General features: G+C 40.6%; 1 protein-coding gene across 2 annotated transcripts in view; it reads left to right on the top strand.

Annotated features, from left to right (window-relative positions):
* CNOT10 (CCR4-NOT transcription complex subunit 10) overlaps positions 1–20,172 on the top strand; it is a 57,191-nt gene that overhangs the window by 15,985 nt on the left and 21,034 nt on the right. Inside the window, exons 4-13 of one of the 2 annotated variants that reach the window (XM_069561327.1) lie at positions 608–758; positions 4,622–4,764; positions 5,753–5,839; positions 6,406–6,489; positions 7,869–7,986; positions 10,408–10,557; positions 12,329–12,531; positions 15,599–15,720; positions 17,638–17,814; positions 19,215–19,295. In XM_069561327.1, the coding sequence (XP_069417428.1) occupies positions 608–758; positions 4,622–4,764; positions 5,753–5,839; positions 6,406–6,489; positions 7,869–7,986; positions 10,408–10,557; positions 12,329–12,531; positions 15,599–15,720; positions 17,638–17,814; positions 19,215–19,295 (1,316 nt within the window). The remainder of the gene's footprint in view (positions 1–607; positions 759–4,621; positions 4,765–5,752; positions 5,840–6,405; positions 6,490–7,868; positions 7,987–10,407; positions 10,558–12,328; positions 12,532–15,598; positions 15,721–17,637; positions 17,815–19,214; positions 19,296–20,172) is intronic. The other variant, XM_069561328.1, reaches the window with a different exon arrangement.

Raw genomic sequence — 20,172 nt, forward strand, 5'->3', positions numbered from 1 at the left:
TTTCTCATTTAATAGACTTGAATGCTAAGGTACAGATGACTTGTGTAAATTGTCCAGAGACACAAAGGTTTTACGTAATAAGAGCTACGTGAGCCCAGTTCTGTCTGGCCTTTGAGCCCCCTTGCTAAATTCATGACAGCCACCATACTGTAGTGTGTGTGCATGCCCAGACACTCAGTCGCGTCCCACTCTTTGAGAGCCCATGGACTGTAGCCCACCAGGCTCCTCTGTCCATAGGATTTTTCCAGGGAAGAATACAGGAACAGGTTGCCGTTTCCCCCTCTAGGGGATCTTCCTGACCCAGGGATCATCCAAGGATCCAACTACTAGAACTCTCATCCCTAGAGCCTGTGCTCGACGATGAGAAGCCCCCGCTCTGTGACTGGGCAGTAAGCCCCGCTCTCTGCAGCTGGAGAAGGCCTGTGCACAACGGTGAAGACCCAGCACAGCCAGGAATCTACAACAGAACCTATAGGTCCTATTGACGGTGCGGGAGACTTTAGATGAAAAATGTTGGCCTGTGTTCCTGCTTATTCATTCAGATTCTCGCACCTTTACTCTGTATTTTCTTGCTGTTAGAACACAATCTCTTTCGACTGTTCTATAGGTACACTCGGCTGTTGAAGAAATGGATGGGTTGGACGATGTTGAAAACAGCATGTTGTATTACAATCAAGCAGTCATCCTGTATCACCTGAGGCAGTATACAGAGGCCATATCCGTTGGCGAAAAACTTTATCAGTTCATAGAACCTTTCGGTATGTCATCTGTCAAGAAATTAGCCTATCTCCTCATACTTGGAAAGGTCTGTGATACTTGCGTCTAGATAACCTAAATCAGAATCTTTTATGAGTGTTTAAAGAAAGAAAAAGCAGTGTCAGATTATCTTAATGGTTAGAAAAAATAAAAATTCTGTCACTTTTAGATGAATCTGGGTTTTTTCTTTAACATCCTGCTGTTACCCCCACCCCAGTTCTTGAAGGTAGCTGTTGGAAATGCTGTTTCTGATGGGAAAGAGTCACTGATTTTTTTTCCCTTTGCTCTTTAAACACTGCCTTCGTGTACCTGATTCTTTCTTGACTGTTGTATTAAGGAAGGAGTGTTTCGGAAGTGAGGGGGACAGGGTGGTGTTTTATTCCGTATATTGCCTAATTGAATTTCTTGTAGGTGATCGTAGAGCAGATCGTGTAGAATACAGTTAGCCTTTTGTTAACTAGCTCACAGTTACCCGCCTCGAATAAGAATGCTGAGAAAAGTAAGGACACCACCCTTCTGTGGTGACCTGAATGGGACAGAAATCCAAAAAATAGGGGTACGTGTTTAAGTATAGCTGATTCACTTTGCTGAACAGCAGAAACTGACACAATGTTGGAAAGCAACTATACTCCGATAAAAATTAAAAATAAAGTAAGGACTTGATTAAAGTGAAAAGAGGAGAGTGAAAAAGTTGGCTTAAAGCTCAACATTCAGAAAATGAAGATCATGGCATCTGGTCCCATCACTTCATGGGAAGTAGATGGGGAAACAGTGGAAACAGTGTCAGACTTTGTTTTTTGGGGCTCCAAAATCACTGCAGATGGTGAATGCAGCCATGAAATTAAAAGACGCTTACTCCTTGAAAGGAAAGTTATGACCAACCTAGATAGCATATTCAAAAGCAGAGACATTACTTTGCCAACAAAGGTCCATCTAGTCAAGGCTATGGTTTTTCCTGTGGTCGTGTATGGATGTGAGAGTTGGACTGTGAAGGCTGAGTGCCGAAGAAAGATGCTTTTGAACTGTGGTGTTGGAGAAGACTCTTGAGAGTCCCTGGGACTGCAAGGAGATCCAACCAGTCCCTTCTGAAGGAGATCAGCCCTGGCATTTCTTTGGAGAGAATGATGCTAAAGCTGAAGCTCCAGTACTTTGGCCACCTCATGCGGAAGAGTTGACTCATTGGAAAAGACTCTGATGCTGGGAGGGATTGGGGGCAGGCGGAGAAGGGGACGACAGAGGATGAGATGGCTGGATGGCATCACGGACTCGATGGATGTGAGTCTGAGTGAACTCCAGGAGCTCGTGATGGACAGGGAGGCCTGGCGTGCTGCGATTCATGGGGTCACAAAGAGTCGGACATGACTGAGCGACTGAATTGAACTGAACTGAAGGGCATGGAAAGAAGAGGGCATGAATAAAGCACCAGCAAAGCTGGACCTAAGAAACGTGTAGAGAGGGCTGTTGGCTTCCAGCCTGCAAGCAAGCAGATTTCAGGTGTCTTGTTCTCCACGGGGTCTTTCTTTCAAATTCAAAACACGTCTATGGGGTTGCACAGAGTCGGACACGACTGAAGCAGCTCAGCAGCAGCAGCAGTGCTTATTCTTGATGGATGAACCCCTGATTGCTGCTGTGGTCACTGCAGGATGGATGCTGCTTTGGGAAGATTCCAGGTCCCTGTGCTGACGGCTGGCTGGACAGCTCTCGCTGTGGCTCCAGGGAGGCCTTTTCCAGGCACTCTTCTGCCCCTCAGCCCTGAGGACACCGTGCCTGGCAGACAAGGCAGGAGTGGTGAAAGATTGTGTGACGGGGGACCAGATCCTTTGCCCTGTAAAGCTGGGAGTCACAGTTCTATTTCTAGGATGGCATGGATGTGTTTTTTCTCTAAAGCTGGTTTTTAGGATTTCTGAAACAGTTGTCATCTGTACTCTGTGCTGTACTTACGAGCACAAAATAGCAGAAGGGGATGACAAAGGATAAGGTGGTTGGATGGCACCACCAACTAAATGGACATGAGTTTGAGCAAACTCCAGCAGATAGTGAAGGACAGGAGAGCCTGGCATGCGGCAGTCCATGGGCTCGCAAAGAGTCAGACACAACTTAGCAGCTGAACAACAAACACCAACTCAGTATTCAGATGCATTTTCCTTCTTTGAAATTTCTTTTTACTTTATTACTTGCCTCTTCATACAATATAAGTTTATTGAGCAGATGCTGTTTTGGAGTCAGAAGATAATAGTGAATACAATCGAGTCTTCGCTTTCATTAAGCTTATCTTCTAATGGCAGAGAGAGCAATACAACAAATACGTATCGTGAGGTAGTTAAATCCTGGAAAGAAGGCTAAAATGGGGTAAGAGGATTGACTGGGGCTGTCATTTTTAGATAAGGCAATTGAGGAAGGCCTGGAAATAAGACCGTATTTGCAAAGTGGCTTGAGTGAAGGGAGAGGTAAGCCCTGCAGTTGGCGGGGAAGTGTCAGAGCCAGAGGTTGTAGTGTATGCAGAAGCCCTGCGGTGATGGTGGTTCCGGGGAGGGAGAAGACGGTGTCACCGGGACAGGAGGAAGCGGGGCCCCGGGGGAGCAGCACAGATCCAGCACTGTGGCCTGGGTAAGGACTGGCGGGCTCTCAGCTGAGCTGGGTAGCCCTTCTAGATGTGCGACCTTGGCATGTCAACTGCATCGCTTAGTCTTCAGTGGATTCCACCGTGGCCGCTGTGTAAGCGCAAGCCTGGAATCAGGAAGGCTTGTCAGGCCCCGGATCGCGCCCCAGCCCCATCACTGGAAGCGTGGCGTCCTCACCCCTGGACCACCAGGGGCTTCCCCTGAAATGGTCAGTTCTTGATTATAGCAGCCTTCTTTTCTTTTTGGCATGTAGTGAATTTTTATTGGAGTGTAACTAGCTGCTTTCCAGTGGTGTGTTAGTTTCTGCTGTACAGCCGAGTGAACCAGCTACACGTATATCCCCTCGTTTGGGGACTGCCTTCCCACGTGGGTCGCCTCCGAGCGCTGAGTGGAGTTTGCTGTGCTGCACACCAGCTTCTCACAGTCCTCTGTTTTGTGCACAGCAGTGTGTAGGTGTCAGTCCCGGCTCGCAGTTCGCTCCACCCTGCGTTTTCCCCTCGGTGTCCATATTTGTTCCCTGTGCCTGTGTGTCTTTCTGGCAGCCTCCTCTTAGACCCTTTCCGTTTGTCTTCTCTTCCGAAAGGAAAGGAGAATGGTGTCATGTCGTGTACCAGGTCACCCCTCCTTCCTTCACTGGTGGTTCTTCTTGGGATTTTTGCCGTTGGGTTTTCCGCTTGGCTGTTTCAGCTTCTGGTATACTCCGTTTGGGTCTCTGATCCCCTTGCTTATTTCTCTATCTCAGTGCCTAGAAAGGAAGTCTGTTTTCCTAGAGTCGCAGACCTTTTTAGGATTAGAAGGAACAAGTCCTCCTTGTTCACCTCGTCCACCCCCTGCCGTCAGGCACGTGAAGTGTTCTCTCCACGTCTCAGGTCAATCAGCTGAGCTTGAACAGTTCCGTGATGTGCAGAGGCTGTGCATCTATTAAGTAACCAGGCTCTGGAATTAGGGTTTCCTTCCACCTAACATAATACTCCTCATTAGAAGTGCTGATATTTGGTAAATACTTTGCCAGAGGAATTTCAGGCACTAGAATCCCTGATGCGCGAGGCCTTGGGAAGCCTAATAGGATGACATAGTTGATACTTCACTTGGCTTCCACACATGGCTCTGGGGAATGAACACACTCCTTTAAGTAAAAGACTCAGGCTTTGCTTTTTAGAGCTTTCTGTGGGGGGAATGGTCTGAGATATTATTTTGGAATGTGACTTTTCTTGTTTTTTCTTTTTTTCTTTTTCCCCCCCCAGAAGAAAAATTTGCCCAAGCAGTGTGTTTTTTGCTCGTAGACCTGTATATATTAACCTACCAAGCTGAGAAAGCTTTACATCTTCTTGCTGTTCTAGAAAAAATGATTTCACAAGGAAACAATAACAAAAATGGAAAGAATGAGGTGAGTGTTCTGAGGTGATCAGACTAAACTGTATAGTATGTTTAGTATTCGTGGTTACTAAGTATTATTTTAATAGGTTTATTGAAAGATAATTCACATACACAGAATCTGTCATTTTAAAGTGTGCAGTTCAGTGGGTTTTAGTGTACTCACATAATTGTGCAACCATTACCACTGCCTGAATTCCAGAACACTGCCGTCACTCCAGAAAGAACCCCTGTACCTGTTAGCAGTCATTCCATTCTCCCCTCCCCTCCGCCTCTGGTACCCGATGGTCTGCTTGCTTTCTTTCTCTTTTTTAGTGATAGCTTTGCTGTTACTGTTTTTTTTGCTGCACTGGCTCCTAGTTGCTGTGTACAGCCTTTCTCTAGTTTCCATGCCTAGGCTTCTCATTGTGGTGGCTGCTCTTGTTGCAAAGCACAGGCTTTGGTATTTGTGGTGCATGGGTTTAGTTGCCCCACAGCATGTGGGATCTTCCCAGACTCTGGATCAAACTGGTTATCCCTATTTTTTTTTTTTAATAAAAGATTTATTTTATGTTACGTTTAGACTGTGGGGCTCTTCATTGCTGCGTGCAGGCTTTGTGTAGTTGTGGTGAGTTGGCTTCAGTAGTTGCAGCACGCAGGCTCAGTAGTTGGGGTGGGCAGGGTTAGTTGCTCCAAGGCATGTGGGATCTTCCCAGACCAGGGATCAGACTGGTGTCCCTTGCATTGCAAGGCAGATTAAGAGGGAATGACATGATCTGTTCTGTGTTTTAGGAAGATAATCAGTTTTGCCCAAGTAACACCATGCTTTTTAAACCTAGCCCGTCATTGTACTCAACTGTGAGCTTCTTAAGAGTTTCCTGTCACCCACCCAAATGGGACCTGGGATTCAGAATTTTGAAAATGTTCTCTAGGTGATTCAGATTAGCTCACTTGTAAGTCAGTGATTTCAGTTATGGTCAAAAATATTCAATCTTGGTTAACTTTGTTTTACCACCCTACAGACTGGTAATAATACCAACAAAGATGGATCTAATCATAAAGCTGAAAGTGGAGCGCTAATAGAAGCTGCAAAGTCAAAGATACATCAGGTAGCGTAAAGTTTAAGAGGAGGTACACCTGACATATTTACTTGTAGTTATGAATAATGAAGGATGTGATCATTGAAAACAGTAATTAAAGGCATGTATGTTTATTGGTTTTGAAGTATTAAAGTTTAGGAACACATTTATCTAAGTATATTTTGCTTAAGATGATAATGCAATATTATTTCTTTTAATTCACTATAGAAAATTGAGAGAAATGTCCCGGGAACGTGTTGGATGATAAAAATCAGTTTGTAGAATTTGAAAATGCATTGTTAGTTAGTCATATACAGTTAAGGATTGATAAGATTTTTCCTTGGAACTTAGATATAAATTTCATTCAACCGTGTTTTAGTTTTTAAAAGTGTATTCCAAGAGAGAAAATTTTTTTTTAATGTATATTCCAAGAGTACAGTAAAAATAATCAAAGTTTTTTTAAAACCCACTTTCACAAGTACCTGGTATAACTATGTTGTGAACAGAATGGGTTTAATTTTCTTAACTAGAAAGTAAAACTTCAGCATGTGTAAATCCACCACGGTTCCTACATACTAGTGTTTTTCCTTTGACAGTATAAAGTAAGAGCGTATATCCAAATGAAGTCCCTCAAGGCATGCAAAAGGGAAATCAAGTCCGTCATGAATACAGCGGGGAATGTAAGTTTCTTGACTTTTCTGTTTGTTTTTTTTTTAATGAGTAGCTTTTATGTCCCAAATTTTCTTATTTGCACTGTAGGTATTTGTCAGTTTTAAGTAATTTACATTTATTGTAGTATATGTATACTGCCAGATAAAAACCTTTATGTTGAGTTGCGAGCTACTGATCATTCTGTGTCTGTAATTTATTATAGTGTTTTTCTCACTTAAAACTGCAACAAGCATTTCCCCCTTAGGATACAGCTGTCCAAAATTCTGTGAGTGGCTTATCACAATTAACTTAACATTGACTGTTATTAGATACTGTAGTATTTTTTTTAGATTATACCCAAAACATTTATTAAAGGTAAATAATTTGGTTGTTGCCCAAACCTGCCCCTTCCACATAATCTTTGGCTTGACAGAGAGTACCTTCAGTTTGATTGTTGCCAGAGTATTTCGAGTTAAAAATACCCCTTCCTTTCCCTCCACTCCAACCCTGCACTGATAAGTACCCTTAAGACAGTGAAGAGACAGATACTTTTAGGAAAACTGTAAATTAAAAGTGTGAAGTCATAAAGAGATACAGTTTATAGTAGGAAAAGTTCAGGAAAGTTGACTCTAGAGATCTCAGGCAGGATCCAAACTAGCCACTGGCTCAGTTTCAAGGGATTTCAGACCTGAGGGGTAGACTTGAGGCTATTATCAAGTCTTTTGGGGGAGAAAAGACATGATTCCCTTTCTTAGAGGCTGCCATCATCAAAGGAAAAAGATGAACAGGAAAAGAAATCATTGTTAGTCATAACCACATCAGGGAAAACTTCAGGAGCAGGTTTCAGAAGCGAAAGATGGTCTGTGATCCAGAGCATGATTATTCTCTTGATGAAATAATCGCCGTTGAAAACAGGCATTCTGTTAGGAAATTTTTCCATCCATAAAATGACACCTTTTCCCCCTTACTCGGAAAAGCATTTAATCATTTGTACTTTGGGTTCTAATGAAGGTGTATTCATGTCCTAGAAGATAAGGGAGGTCCCCAGTCTGTAATAATCATTAAGATGAAGGACCTAGTTCTGTTAACTTGGCTCTCAGTTAATAGTATAATAGATGAAGACGGTCAGTGCTGTCTGCAAAGGATGCTTTGCAGACTATATTCATATTCATATATGTTGTATGTATTTTTTTAGGTAGCCATTTAATAATTCAGGTTGTGAAGTGCTGCCCGCCAGGTCTCATTGTTTTAGGTTGTGAAAACAGTAGGAAAGTCAGAGGCTAGTTTTCGTGACCTTGACTTAACGTGGCTTGGTTGCGCTGTGAGCCGCGTGCCAGTGCAGTGGTGTGATTGTGACCTTGCATTAGGATCTGAGAACAAACTGTAAAAGCTTGTGTTTTCTTTACAGTCTGCACCTTCCCTGTTTCTTAAAAGCAATTTTGAGTACTTGAGAGGCAATTATCGAAAAGCTGTGAAACTGCTGAATAGTTCAAACATTGCTGAGCATCCAGGATTCATGAGAACAGGTAAAAGAAAATTGTGAAGTGCTGGTGTTTTCTTCCTGATTCTTCTACGCCTTGCTGCTTTTTGTGCTACGCCTAGGCTGCTATTCAAGAGTGATTTTTTAAATTAAAATATTTTTTATTTCTGCTGCAGAAAATTCCTAGAATTTTCTTTTATTACTTGTTTCCATTTTAAAAGATGCCTCACTTGTCCTACTTGTCTTTCACCTCAGGGACTCTTGCGGTCGTTTTGGTTTTAATACCAGCTTAGAAATTGTGTCCAAGGCATAAGGACTTTAGGCTTTTGTTTTGGGAAATGGAGTGACCTTTTAAGGAAATGAAATGACCGTGATTTTATTTTTTCCCTTAAAAGCAGTGATATTATGAAATATTTGTTAGACTATTATATCGAAAATATTTTTATAAATTAGGAATTTAGTTACTGCTATCTATTTTTTCCTCTAAGCCTTAACAAATTGCTTAATATTAATAGTAAAATGAAAGGTAAAATTTGCAGCTCTCATTTAAGTTCATGTCATTGCTGTTTTATGGAGAAGGAGGAAGAAAATCGGTTTATTCAAGAAATGAGGTTAAACTAGTGAAAATATTTTGGACTAAGTTCAGAATGCAAACGATGAATAAATATTTGTTTCATCCGACATTCTGTTTAGACCAGTGCACAAAACACATGTGTAAACACACTCAGACCTCCCCCTATTTACCCCTTCAGTTCAGTGGAGTCATAAAGGAAAGAAAAAGGCAGTGTTTTCCATTATAATTCTCTCAGGTTGTCTGCTTCTTCTGAGTACTCATGTCTAATTCTGCTAAATTTTTATTTTTCATGTTTTTATTGTCATAATTTCCCCTCAGAGACCCTCTAACACCCAAACTGAAATGGTCTTTCAGACTAAAAAGATAATATACATTGCAGAAATTTTACCTAGGATTGTCTTGACACTGATTTCAGACTTGATGTTGTCAGGCTTTAAAATGGAGCCAGACATGTAGTTAACTAGTCAACACTTACAATCTAATAGGAAAGGTTTTATATATAGTTGTATACTTTATGTATTGATATTTTTCATTGTATTTATTTTAAAATCTTTCATTTGCTTGCCATATATAAAATTCAGTGTTTGCTGCTAATACAGTAGGACTATCAGAGAAGATTTGGGAATAGAGTTTTTCTTAAATTGTTCATAATGCCACCACAAGAAACAACCTCCTTTAAAACATATTTCTTACTTTTTTTCTTTCTTAAATATTATCACTGGTTAATTCTAAGGTAAAAGTTAAATGAAAAATAAGTTAAATATAAAGCAAAATGAAACCAGCCTTCCATTTTTAGCATTAAGCATTGAATGAATATTCTGATTATTAATTTTATCAGTCTAGTTTGGTGTTTTATATCATTTAGGAAAAGACAGGCTGTCAGCAAATTGTTTAGGAATGTTTGGGAAACCATTTAGAAAAAGAAAACTAAAGCTTGGATTGCTTTCATTACACCAAAATAAAATCCAGACACATGCAGGATTAAAATGTAAAAATAAAATCATAAAGACAACAAAAGAAAACTTGGATGACTATCTTATTTTTGTGGTGAAGAAGCCTTGATTAAACATTATCCAAAATCTCAGAACCATACAGTTTAGAAAGGATGACTAAGCTTGACCACATAAAAACGTGAAACTTTTTATGATTAAAAACACAGGCACGCGCATACACACACTCTAACCAGCTCTCAGGACAGACGCCAAGCTGGCAGTGGGGGGATAAGTGGAACTCACGGGACAGAAGGGTTCTGTAACACACACACTAGCGGGTAACCAGTAGAAGAACAGCTGTAACCAGCTCTTTTAAAGGGACTAAGAACTAGGAAGCAGCAAGGATGCAGGATAAGAAATAGAAATGCCCAGCTCACGCAGGAAGGTAGATGCGCTGCCATCGTCATGTTTAAAGGAGGGTGAATGGAAAGAAGAGTAAAGACAGAGTTGAACAAAACAGAGCAGGGTTTATACGTTCCATTTACGTGTTCTTAATATACTTCTATCGCTTCTGTAACTTGCTTCTTTCCTCCCAAAACTGTTGTGTGGATGCAGTTCGTACTTATCATGTTACTAGTAAATACTTCTGCATTTTTGTATCATTTGCCTGTGGTTATTAAAGATGAAGTCAGAAAAAGATAAACAGGCTAACAAAATCAGTATGCTAAAAAAAAACCAATACACTAGATTTATTTATTTATCACCTTTAATAAGAGATTTTAAGAGAAAAGAGTTTACAGAATTTTCAGATGTTTTCCTAAATTTCGAATGCCTTGTAAACTGTTCTCTAGTGTCTGAGTGGCATTGAATGTAGAATTAACTCAGGCCCCAAAAGCCTGATTCTTATAGGATGTGTATCAGCAGTAAAGTTTGTTTGTGGATAAATTTATGTTTTTCTCAGGTGAATGCTTGCGGTGCATGTTCTGGAATAATCTTGGTTGTATCCATTTTGCCATGAGCAAGCACAATTTGGGAATTTTCTACTTTAAAAAGGCTCTACAGGAGAATGACAACGTCTGTGCTCAGCTCAGTGCAGGCAGCACCGATCCAGGTAAGCCCTCGGATGGGGCCAGTTTGTGTTTCACTACTCGAGGCAAGCATGATTTCAGGGAGCAAGTATCTGGTTAAAATGCACATCATGTGTCCTTACATACACATGATCCCGCCCCAGAAATTGACTCTGGACTTTTAGTAAATATTGATACTTTGTGTAGCAAGGTGTTAGGGATAATAATCAAAAAAGTTTAAATTACAGTCACTTTTTCATGGATTTGAAATAGCAGTAATCTCATGTGGTAATGTTATAAAGCAAAGTATTTTCCTAAGATTTATTAACTCTGCCAAACTAGTTTTTTTGTTTGTGGGTTTTTTTGTTTTTTTTTTTTAATTCATTTTGGCTGCTCCAGGTCTGACTTGCAGCACTGAGGATCTTCTTCCTTGCAACATGAGGTATCTCTTTAGTGAGGCATGCAGGATCTAGTTCCCTGACCAGGGATCAAACCCAGACCGCCCTACTTTGGGAGTGTGAGGTCTTAGCCACTAGACCGCCAGGGAAGTCCCTAAACTAGTTTTATTCTAGCCTTTTTTTTTTCTTCAGAGGGTTTCATATGTGATACTGTTGGCAGTACCTGACAATCTTGAAGCAAATTTATGAAGAATATTCCTTTATATTCTTAGTATATGGATCCTTGATCTGAAATCCTTAAAATCAGGTAATTGTGTAGCTTAAAGACTATTTAATTGATGAAAAATATATCCAAAAAAATCACACATAGTCTCTCTCTGTCCTGTTTTTTGACCACACCACACGGCTTGTGGGATCTTAGTTCCTCGACCAGGGATCAAACCTGGGCCCCAACAGTGACAGCGCCAAGTCGTAACCACTGGACTGCCAGGGAATCCCTCCTCTCGTTTTATTACGGCCTAGGAAAGAAAGGAGAAGAGGGGGGCCGAGGAGGAGGTAGTTGGATAGCATCACCACCTCAATAGATACGAAGTTGAACAAACTCCAGGAGGTAGTGAAGGCCAGGGAACCCTAGCATGCTGCAGTCCGTGGGGTCACAAAGAGTCAGACACACCTTAGTGACTGAACAGCAGCAGTGAAACTTAGAATACGTGAATGAACACTAGTCCCTGTAGGTATAGTACATTTTTGTTTCCATGGTAAAGTTCCCTAAAACCCTAACATCAGCCGAATACTTCTGGTTGAGAAAATACACGATGATAAAATAACTGTGCTGTGCTTAGTCACTTAGTCGTGTCCAACTCTTTGCAACCCCGTGGACTCTAGCCCACCAGGCTCCTCTGTCCATGGGATTCTCCAGGCAAGAATACCGGAGTAGCTTGCCATGCGCTCCTCCAGAGGATCTTCCCAACCCAGAGATCAAACCCAGGTCTCCCACATCGTAGGGGGATTCTCTACCATCTGAGCCACGAGGGAAGCCTAGCTGAACTGGAAGTGAAGAGGAGGGGCATCTTCTTACAGGCGCCGAGTGTGGAGAGGTCGTGTAAGGTTCATGGGAGTGAGAGAGGGTCCTGTCTCTGTCTTTGCCTTCCTGGAACATTGTTGCCTGAGGAGCTGGCACATGAGGAGACACATCTCTGGCTCCATGAGCACAGACAACTGAGATGCCTCTGGAGGATATTTGTTGGGTCGGGAGTGGAGATCATCATTGTGGTGGGAGGTGTTTACACCTTCAGATTGAGGATTGGGCTCCTCAGTGTCAGACAAGGTAGTCGTTGAGTACTTAGTGAAGAAATGTTTTCAGTAGAGCTACTATTTTAAATCTAATGATTTGTTCTCATCTGCTTTTTATCATCAGGCAAAAAATTTTCAGGAAGACCTATGTGTACATTACTAACCAACAAGAGGTATGAGTTGCTGTATAACTGTGGGATTCAGCTGCTTCACATTGGAAGGCCGCTCGCTGCATTTGAGTGTCTGATTGAAGCGGTTCAGGTTTATCACGCAAACCCCCGGCTCTGGCTGCGGCTGGCCGAATGCTGCATTGCTGCCAATAAGGGAGTGAGTCTCTATCTTTTTGAACCCCCACCCCGACTTGCTGCCCTCCTCCCCTTGCTGACTCTCAGGGAATTTGTAAAGATGGTCTTCCGTTCCTTATCAGTTGGACAAAATTTAGTTTCGTGAAGTCGTGTTTTCACTTTCTGGCTCTTGGTAAGAGTGACCACATGTGTCAGCAGTCATGTTGAAAAGTTGAAGCCGTTCAGGAGGTCGTATCTGTTGCAGCAGTGGTCTGCTAGCTGCTGGGACAGGGGCCACGCCGCCAGCTGGCGTGAAAGTGCTGTATGCACCGGCTGATTAAACGAGGACTGCTGATAACACTGCGAGTGTGGACAGAACTCCTGAGTTTCCTCCCGTGCCCGCAGATTTACTTCTGATTCAGACGTTGTAGAGTTAGTGGATTACCAGGCTTTTTCTCTCTGACACGTGTCCATCCACAGTGGTTATGAGAAATAGACCAGTTTACAGTAGCGTCCATGCCTAGATTATCTCCAAACAGCCTGTGACGAAAGCCTTTTGAATCTCAGGTTGGGGAGGGGTCGGTGGGAGGTGGGGGAAAGACAGGTCGGATCAGATTCACCAGCTGTCTGTACCACCCTGTCTCCAAGCCACCCCCAGTCCCTGCTAGGCTCTAGGGGGTGCGGCATCCAGAGGTTTTGCCTGGCATGTCTGCCATGGGGAATAGCACTTCCTGAAAAGCAGCTACAGGAGCTAAAGGGATTAAAGAGGTGTGTCTGCCTGGCAGTTGTCACGCTTGATACAAGCAGTTTGATATGAGTTTGCCACCACTGGGGGAAGAGGTGAATGTTGTCTTTGAAAGGTTTTAGGGGGTTATTTCATTGTTCTTTTCCTTCATATCAAGAGATAGCTTTCTTAATGGTTAATTAAGTGATAAACAATTCTAGGTATAATTTATTTTGTTTTGTTTTGTTTTTAACAAAAGGATCTCTAGAAATTGCTTATTCTCTTTAATGAGATGAATTTAATTAGTGTTGGAGGCTCTAGTGAGGTTTAATTATTTTCTTTTAAAATGACTTATTTTTAGAAATGGTGCTGTTAGGATTGTCTGTCTTCTGTGGATTTCATGAGGTTTTTTTTCCTCTCCCGTTTTCTTCTAGAAAATTGTAAATTTGTAAATATTTTTTAAAATGGCAAAAATGATTTGGTTGTGAAAACCTGATAGATACCAGAACACTCATAATCCTGTGCTACTAACAGGAAATTTGCCATAAATAATGATCTATCTTTGCACTTCTCCTCTGTCTAGAACCTGAGGTAAAATCAGCCCCAAAATACTCTTGAGTAACATGAGAGGAATATCCCAACAGGAGAAATTATGAACTCCAAATAAAATTGTGCAACATTTCTTTTAATTTACTCAGGACAGAAGGGATGCAGGACAGAGTTTACTTTCTGAAAATAAACTCCTTTATCAATAAGCAGTAACTTGGTGACACCAAGGAGGCATTATCAGTGCGTGTCGTTGCAGACCTCTTTTCCAGGGTTTTTGTTTGCCTGAGCAATGTATACTATATATAAGAAAATATTTACTAAATAAAAAATATAGACTCAGAGTATTTAAGAGAAAACTACTTTAAAAAATCACCACATACCATTTACTTTTCTGGATATGTGCCATTTATTTTTCTGAGTTCTGAAAATACTTCTTGAGTGTGGTTACTGCCAAACCACTCTAAGATTATGAATATTTTAATCACATGATATTTTACATTAAGACTGTTCCGGCACGCTCTCTGGCTGTTGGTGTCCTATTGAATCTGTGGTCTGTTTCGTGGATTTTTAGTCCCATCCAGATCTAGCCATCTGATCAGCTTCTACAAGCCTTAAGGATCAGAGAAGAGAGTATGGGCAAGCTGTTGAAAGTTTTTATCACCCCTGCCAGGAAAAGAGGTCAGAAGAGAAGGCCTTCTAATCGTGGTTCAGAACATCTACCCTGTCTTTATTTTTCACTAGAATTCCTTAGCTGCCACCTCAATTAAAAAAAATTAGTTCCAGTCACTCAGTCACTTCTATTGTATTTTTTTATACGTCGTGTAATTCTTTCTTAAATGAAGATACATGTAAATCCTTGCTTTGTTAAAAGTCACACGTATATGGAGGTGGAACCATGAGGAAGTTGTATTAGGGAGGGAGAAGTAACAGCGCAGAAACAACGCGTTGAGAGGTGGGCCTTTTGCAGGGCAGAGTTTATCTCTGCAAGTTCCTGTGAGTTGTCTCCAGTCTGTCCCTGTGTATGAGAGCCTGCAGAGCTTGATAAAATGCAGGTAAATCAGAGACGTAGCATAAAGGGGGGGACGATAAAGGAAGTTGGCACCACTAAGCTCCTGTAATGAGATTAGGTATCATAGTGAAATATCCTAAACTATTTCTATGTGTGCTAGTAGCTTTTACTATTTTCAGTTTAATGTTTACAGGGCTGTAGGATTTTAATTTCCTGGAAGGTAAAAGTCGTGCCTATGATAAATTTTGACATATGCAGCTTGTTTGTGTATATGTTTTTGACGCTGTAATTTAATACTTGCAGTTAAGAAGGGAGAGATGTTTGTGTTAGGAAATAGAACTGCTTCCCTTCTCTCATTCACTGTGATTCTGTGGCTCTTACTTTCTTTAAGAAAGAAAATGCCCGTCATATCCAGCATAGTGCCTAGGGCACAGACTGGTCCAGAAATCATTCTGAATAAACACTTGAGTCATTCTTTTCTTTTTAGATACATTCTTTTTTAATATTCTTTTCCATTATAGTTTTTCGTGGGATATGGAACATAGTTCTCTCTGCTGCACAGTGGCGCCTTGTTGTTCCTTGAGTCACTCTTGAATTGCTGGTTTGCCTCAGGTTTATCTCAGAGCTTATACTAGTAAAGTGTGGTCTATGTCACCGACTTTTAGCCTCATGTACTCTTCTCTTCATTACCAAACATTTATCACCCCAAACTCCACATTGATGGATCTTAGGAAGGTTCTTAGAGTAATTGTGAAAGGTCCTGTGTTATTTTTCATACCTCATCTTACAATTCCTTTAAATTAATTAGAAATGATTTGTGTTTTATAGACTTCTGAGCAAGAAACAAAAGGTCTTCCAAGTAAAAAAGGAATTGTACAGTCTATTGTTGGTCAAGGCTATCATCGTAAAATAGTTCTGGCATCACAGTCGATCCAGAATACCGTTTATAAGTAAGTATTTTGCAAAGAGAAAGCGTATACGTTTAATACTATTTCATAATAGTGTTATTTATTTTAAAATATGGTTGGAAGTTACCTCATAGGAGGAGCCACTTTGTAACTATATTTTATTGCTGCTTCAACAAATAGACTGCTATACATAGGTCAGTGGTGAATGTTATTTCATACATGATTTTGGTTCATTATATCCATGGGTGTTGAAGTTGTTGCTCTAAGAAACCCTGGTCTATTCAGTGCCATTATCCAGAATGTCCAGAAGAGGGCGTCTTGTTGTTTCCTTGTTATATAGTTGATCATTGATGCTTTTCATTTAGTTATTATTTTCTCATAGTCCCAAAAGCTAATTCCTTAGTACTAGGAGAAAAAAGTTGGAGAAGGAAATGGCAACCCACTCCAGTGTTCTTGCCTGGAGAATCCCAGGGACAGGGGAGCCTGGTGGGCTGCCGTCTATGGGGTCGCACAGAGTCAGACACGACTGAAGTGACTTAGCAGCAGGAGAAAAAAGTACTATTATATATATATATCAACAAAGGTAATATAAAGCTGTCTCATGTAGAACAGCTTTTCATTTGAACAACTTTTAAATAGGAACATCTTTATCTCTTACAAAGATTCCAATTTGGAGTTGCTACTATTTCTAAAGTAGTAGGCTTTCTAAAAAAATTTCTGCTTTTCTCTTCTGTCCCAAGTAAAATTGTTCAATGCTGTTTAAAAGTTTTCCCAAAGTTTCAAAAACGTATCTGGCACACAATAATTTGGTCTTTATTTCAACAGTAATACAGATTTCTTTCAAAGACAAGTTAAAGCATCACTTCCCTACCATTTTAAAAGTGTTACACCTTTTCCCTTCTTTCTCCCTAATAAAGCTGATTCAGCTTAATATATAAAGCCAACAGATAATTATATAAAATCTCAACAAAGTTATAAGACCAGTAACATTACTTTTTCCAAAGGTAACTGTAAGTAAGATATTTTTAAAAGCAAACATCAACCAAAACAAAGCTCAGATGTGAAAATCTACTTTTTCCCTCCTTTCCTGTTCTGATTGTCTCTGTCCTGGGCTTCACTACAGTTCTTACTGTCTGTAACTCCTTTGTTAGATTAACACTGACATTGCAGGTATCCATCAGTTTGTCCCCGAGGTCCCATTCCAGGAGAAGCAACGTCGTGTATAATGTATGTACTTGCAATCCTTTGTTGATACTTTTCACATCATATATACAGACATACCTCCCTTTACTGCACTCGGCCATTTCTGTGTTGCACTTTGCAGATGTTGCTTTTTTTTTTCTTTCTTAGAAATTGAAGGTTTGTGACAGCCCTAAGTGGAGCAAGTCTGTTGGTGTCGTTTTTCCAATAACAGCTATTCACTTTGTAATCTCTGTGTCACATTTTGGTAATTCTTGGCACCTTCTCAGACTTTTTTGTCATTATTTGCACTTCCTCAAACTTTTTCATCATTATTTGTTACGGTGATCAGTGATCATTGATGGTACTTTTGCAACAAGATTTTGACTCGCTAAAGGGTCATGATAGTTAGCATTTAACAATTGATATTTCTTAAGATATGTACATTGGCTTTTTTTTTAGACATGATGATGTTGCAAACTTAATAGACCACAGCATAGTGTAGGCATTCCTTATATATCCAGTGGGAAACCAAAAACTTTTTGTGTGACTTACTTTATTGTGATACTGTCTTTATTGTGGTGGTCTGGAACCGAACCCGTGATGTCCCCAAGGTATGCCTGTATGGTATTTAGGCTTTGGATTCTTTAGCATTCTCTTGTAACTGCTTGCATTACCATTTCTACCTGTCCGAGGGCAAAGCCTTTATTATTTAGCTACATTGGTTTTATTCCTGATAATAGGTCGTTTTGTTAGCTGACTTGGGTTTGTTCTTTTCAGTGACGGACAGTCTTCAGCCATTCCTGTAGCCAGTATGGAGTTTGCAGCCATTTGTCTCCGAAATGCCCTGCTGCTGCTACCTGAAGACCAGCAAGATCCGAAGCAGGAGAATGGATCTAAAAACAGTAACCAGCTAGGTGGCAATGCGGAGAGCAGTGAGAGCGGCGATGCTTGCAGGTATTCCGACTGCTCTGACCTCCCTCGGTCAGGTCTGCGGGGCTTCATTAGTCAGCTTCCGTGCCGCAGATGAGTTCCCAAAGTCTGCAGCCAGAGTTTCCAGTTTTGAAGTGTGAATGTGTAAGTATTTCTGGGAAATTGCCTGGCGGTCTAGTGGATTCCACGCTTTCACTGTAGAGGCCTGGGTTTAGTCCATGGTTGGGGAACTAAGATCCCACAAGCTACGCAGCATGTCCGAATATATATATATATATTTTTTTTTTTTTCTTTTTCTACAAGAGAAAAATAAGGTAAAGGCTAAGTGAGGAGAGAATCTTGAAAGAGAAAAGTAAAAAGTAAGCTTTTCGCTGCCACGAGGAATCATTGCGAGAAATCCTGTTACTGTCAGAGATGGTTTTTTTTTTAAAAACCTTTATTAAAATAAATACTTAAATCCCTAAAACTTCTCTTTTCTTATTATTTTCTGCCTTTTCTCGTAACATACTATAAACCACAGACCTTCAGGATATTTCTGTATATTTCTGATTTTCTACATTAAGTGAAATATGCCAATCTATAGAAACTGAGGGGCTTCCCAGGTGACTCAGTGGTAAAGAATCAACACAGGCTCAGTCCTTGGATTGGGAAGATCCCCTGGAGTAGGGAATGGCTACCCACTCCAGTATTCTTGCCTGGAAAATTCCATGGACACAGAAGCGTGGCGGGCTACAGTCCATGGGGTTGCAAAGAGTCAGACACGACTGAGGGGCTAAGCACTGAGTGCTCAGAAATTGGGAGAATTTTATCTCGTAATAAAACAAACACTATTATATGTAAAGAGCTCTTTTATACATATGGCACCTTTAAACTCCAGTTTTTCCATCTCAGCATCTTTTCTAAGATGCTAAAAATATAACATTTATTATAGAAAATTTGAAACAAAAATTGTGGAATTTTTTTCCCTCCATCACGGGGTTATGCTTTACTATAGTTGGTAAAAGACAACTAGAAGAATGAGAAATTTGTAAAAATACTGGAATGGTTTCCTTTGTATAGTAGAGATACTGTTTTCTGTTACAGATTTTTTAAAGCGGTAGGAAAAGAAGCTAATACATGGTATAGCTTTTTTTTTTTTTTTGGCTGCACTGTGGAGCATGTGGGATCCCAGTTCCCCAACCAGGGATCGAACCTGTGTCCCCTGCATTGGAAACACGGAGTCTTAACCGCTGGACCACCAGAAAAGTCCCTATGCTGCAGCTTTAACATGTTAGTGATGCTGCATTACTGAGTATTTTTCAGTTTGATTCTTTTACACTTTTTTCATAAAAGAATTGCATGAGAGTGGGGATAGGGAGATGCAATTTATCAATGTATTTGATTGCTTGTGCTCTTCATGATTAGGACTCTCATCTCTATTTTAGCAGTAAAAGCCACGATGGAGACAAATGCATTCCAGCCCCACCTTCTTCCCCGTTGAGAAAGCAGGAGTTAGAGAACTTGAAGTGAGTAGCTGAACAAAATTAGCCTTGCATTGGTCATTTACCTTGTTGATATTATGAATTGCATTGATTAAGTGTCAGATATTAAACCAACCTTTCAATCTTGTGATGTAACCCTACTAGGCAGGATGTGTTATTACCTTTTTAATAAGCTTTTGGATTGAATCTTTTTGTGAGGCGTGTTTGCTCCCATGCTCACAAGGAAAGGTGGTCCATGCCCTTCATTCCTGTAGATGTCTTGCTTAGGTTTTAGTTTCAGGGTTATGCTGGACATACGAATGAGTCGGGAAGTGCTCCCTCTGTTTTCTGAAACAGTTTATCTAATATAGGTGTTGCTCCTTCCTCAGATGATTGATAGAATTCACCAGTAAAACCATCTGGGCTAGAGTCTTGGTGGGAAAGTTTCAATAGTGAATTCAAGTTCTTCGGGAGTTAAGTGCTATTCAGATTTTCTATTTCTATCTCTGTCAGTTTGGGTAAGTTATATTATTGCCTGTGTAGATTTATAAACTCCATTATATTTGCTTTGAACAGTCATATATATGTTAAAGAAACAGAGCCGTCTTTTGTGTCTAACTACATTAGTACCATTTCCTGATGATTCTGATTTTTACAGAAAACCATTTGCCTTCAGTCTGAAGATCTCTCATCAGTTTTTCCTAAGGCTTTATGTTGTTTTGTGTTCCTTTTAAAATCTAAAGTTGTCTTCATTTCCTCTTCATTCTTGGAGGATGTTTTCATTGAATAAAAGTGTTTTAGGTCTTGTTCTGTTTCCAGGCAGCTTTTTCAAGACATCACCGCGTCATCTTCTGGCCTCCAGTGTCTGACCTCAGCCGCTGTGTTAGAGGTGCTATTTTTCTGTCACCGTGGATTGTCTGTA

The sequence above is a fragment of the Ovis canadensis genome, chromosome 19 (assembly GCF_042477335.2).
Source record: "Ovis canadensis isolate MfBH-ARS-UI-01 breed Bighorn chromosome 19, ARS-UI_OviCan_v2, whole genome shotgun sequence".
Taxonomy (NCBI): domain Eukaryota; kingdom Metazoa; phylum Chordata; class Mammalia; order Artiodactyla; family Bovidae; genus Ovis; species Ovis canadensis.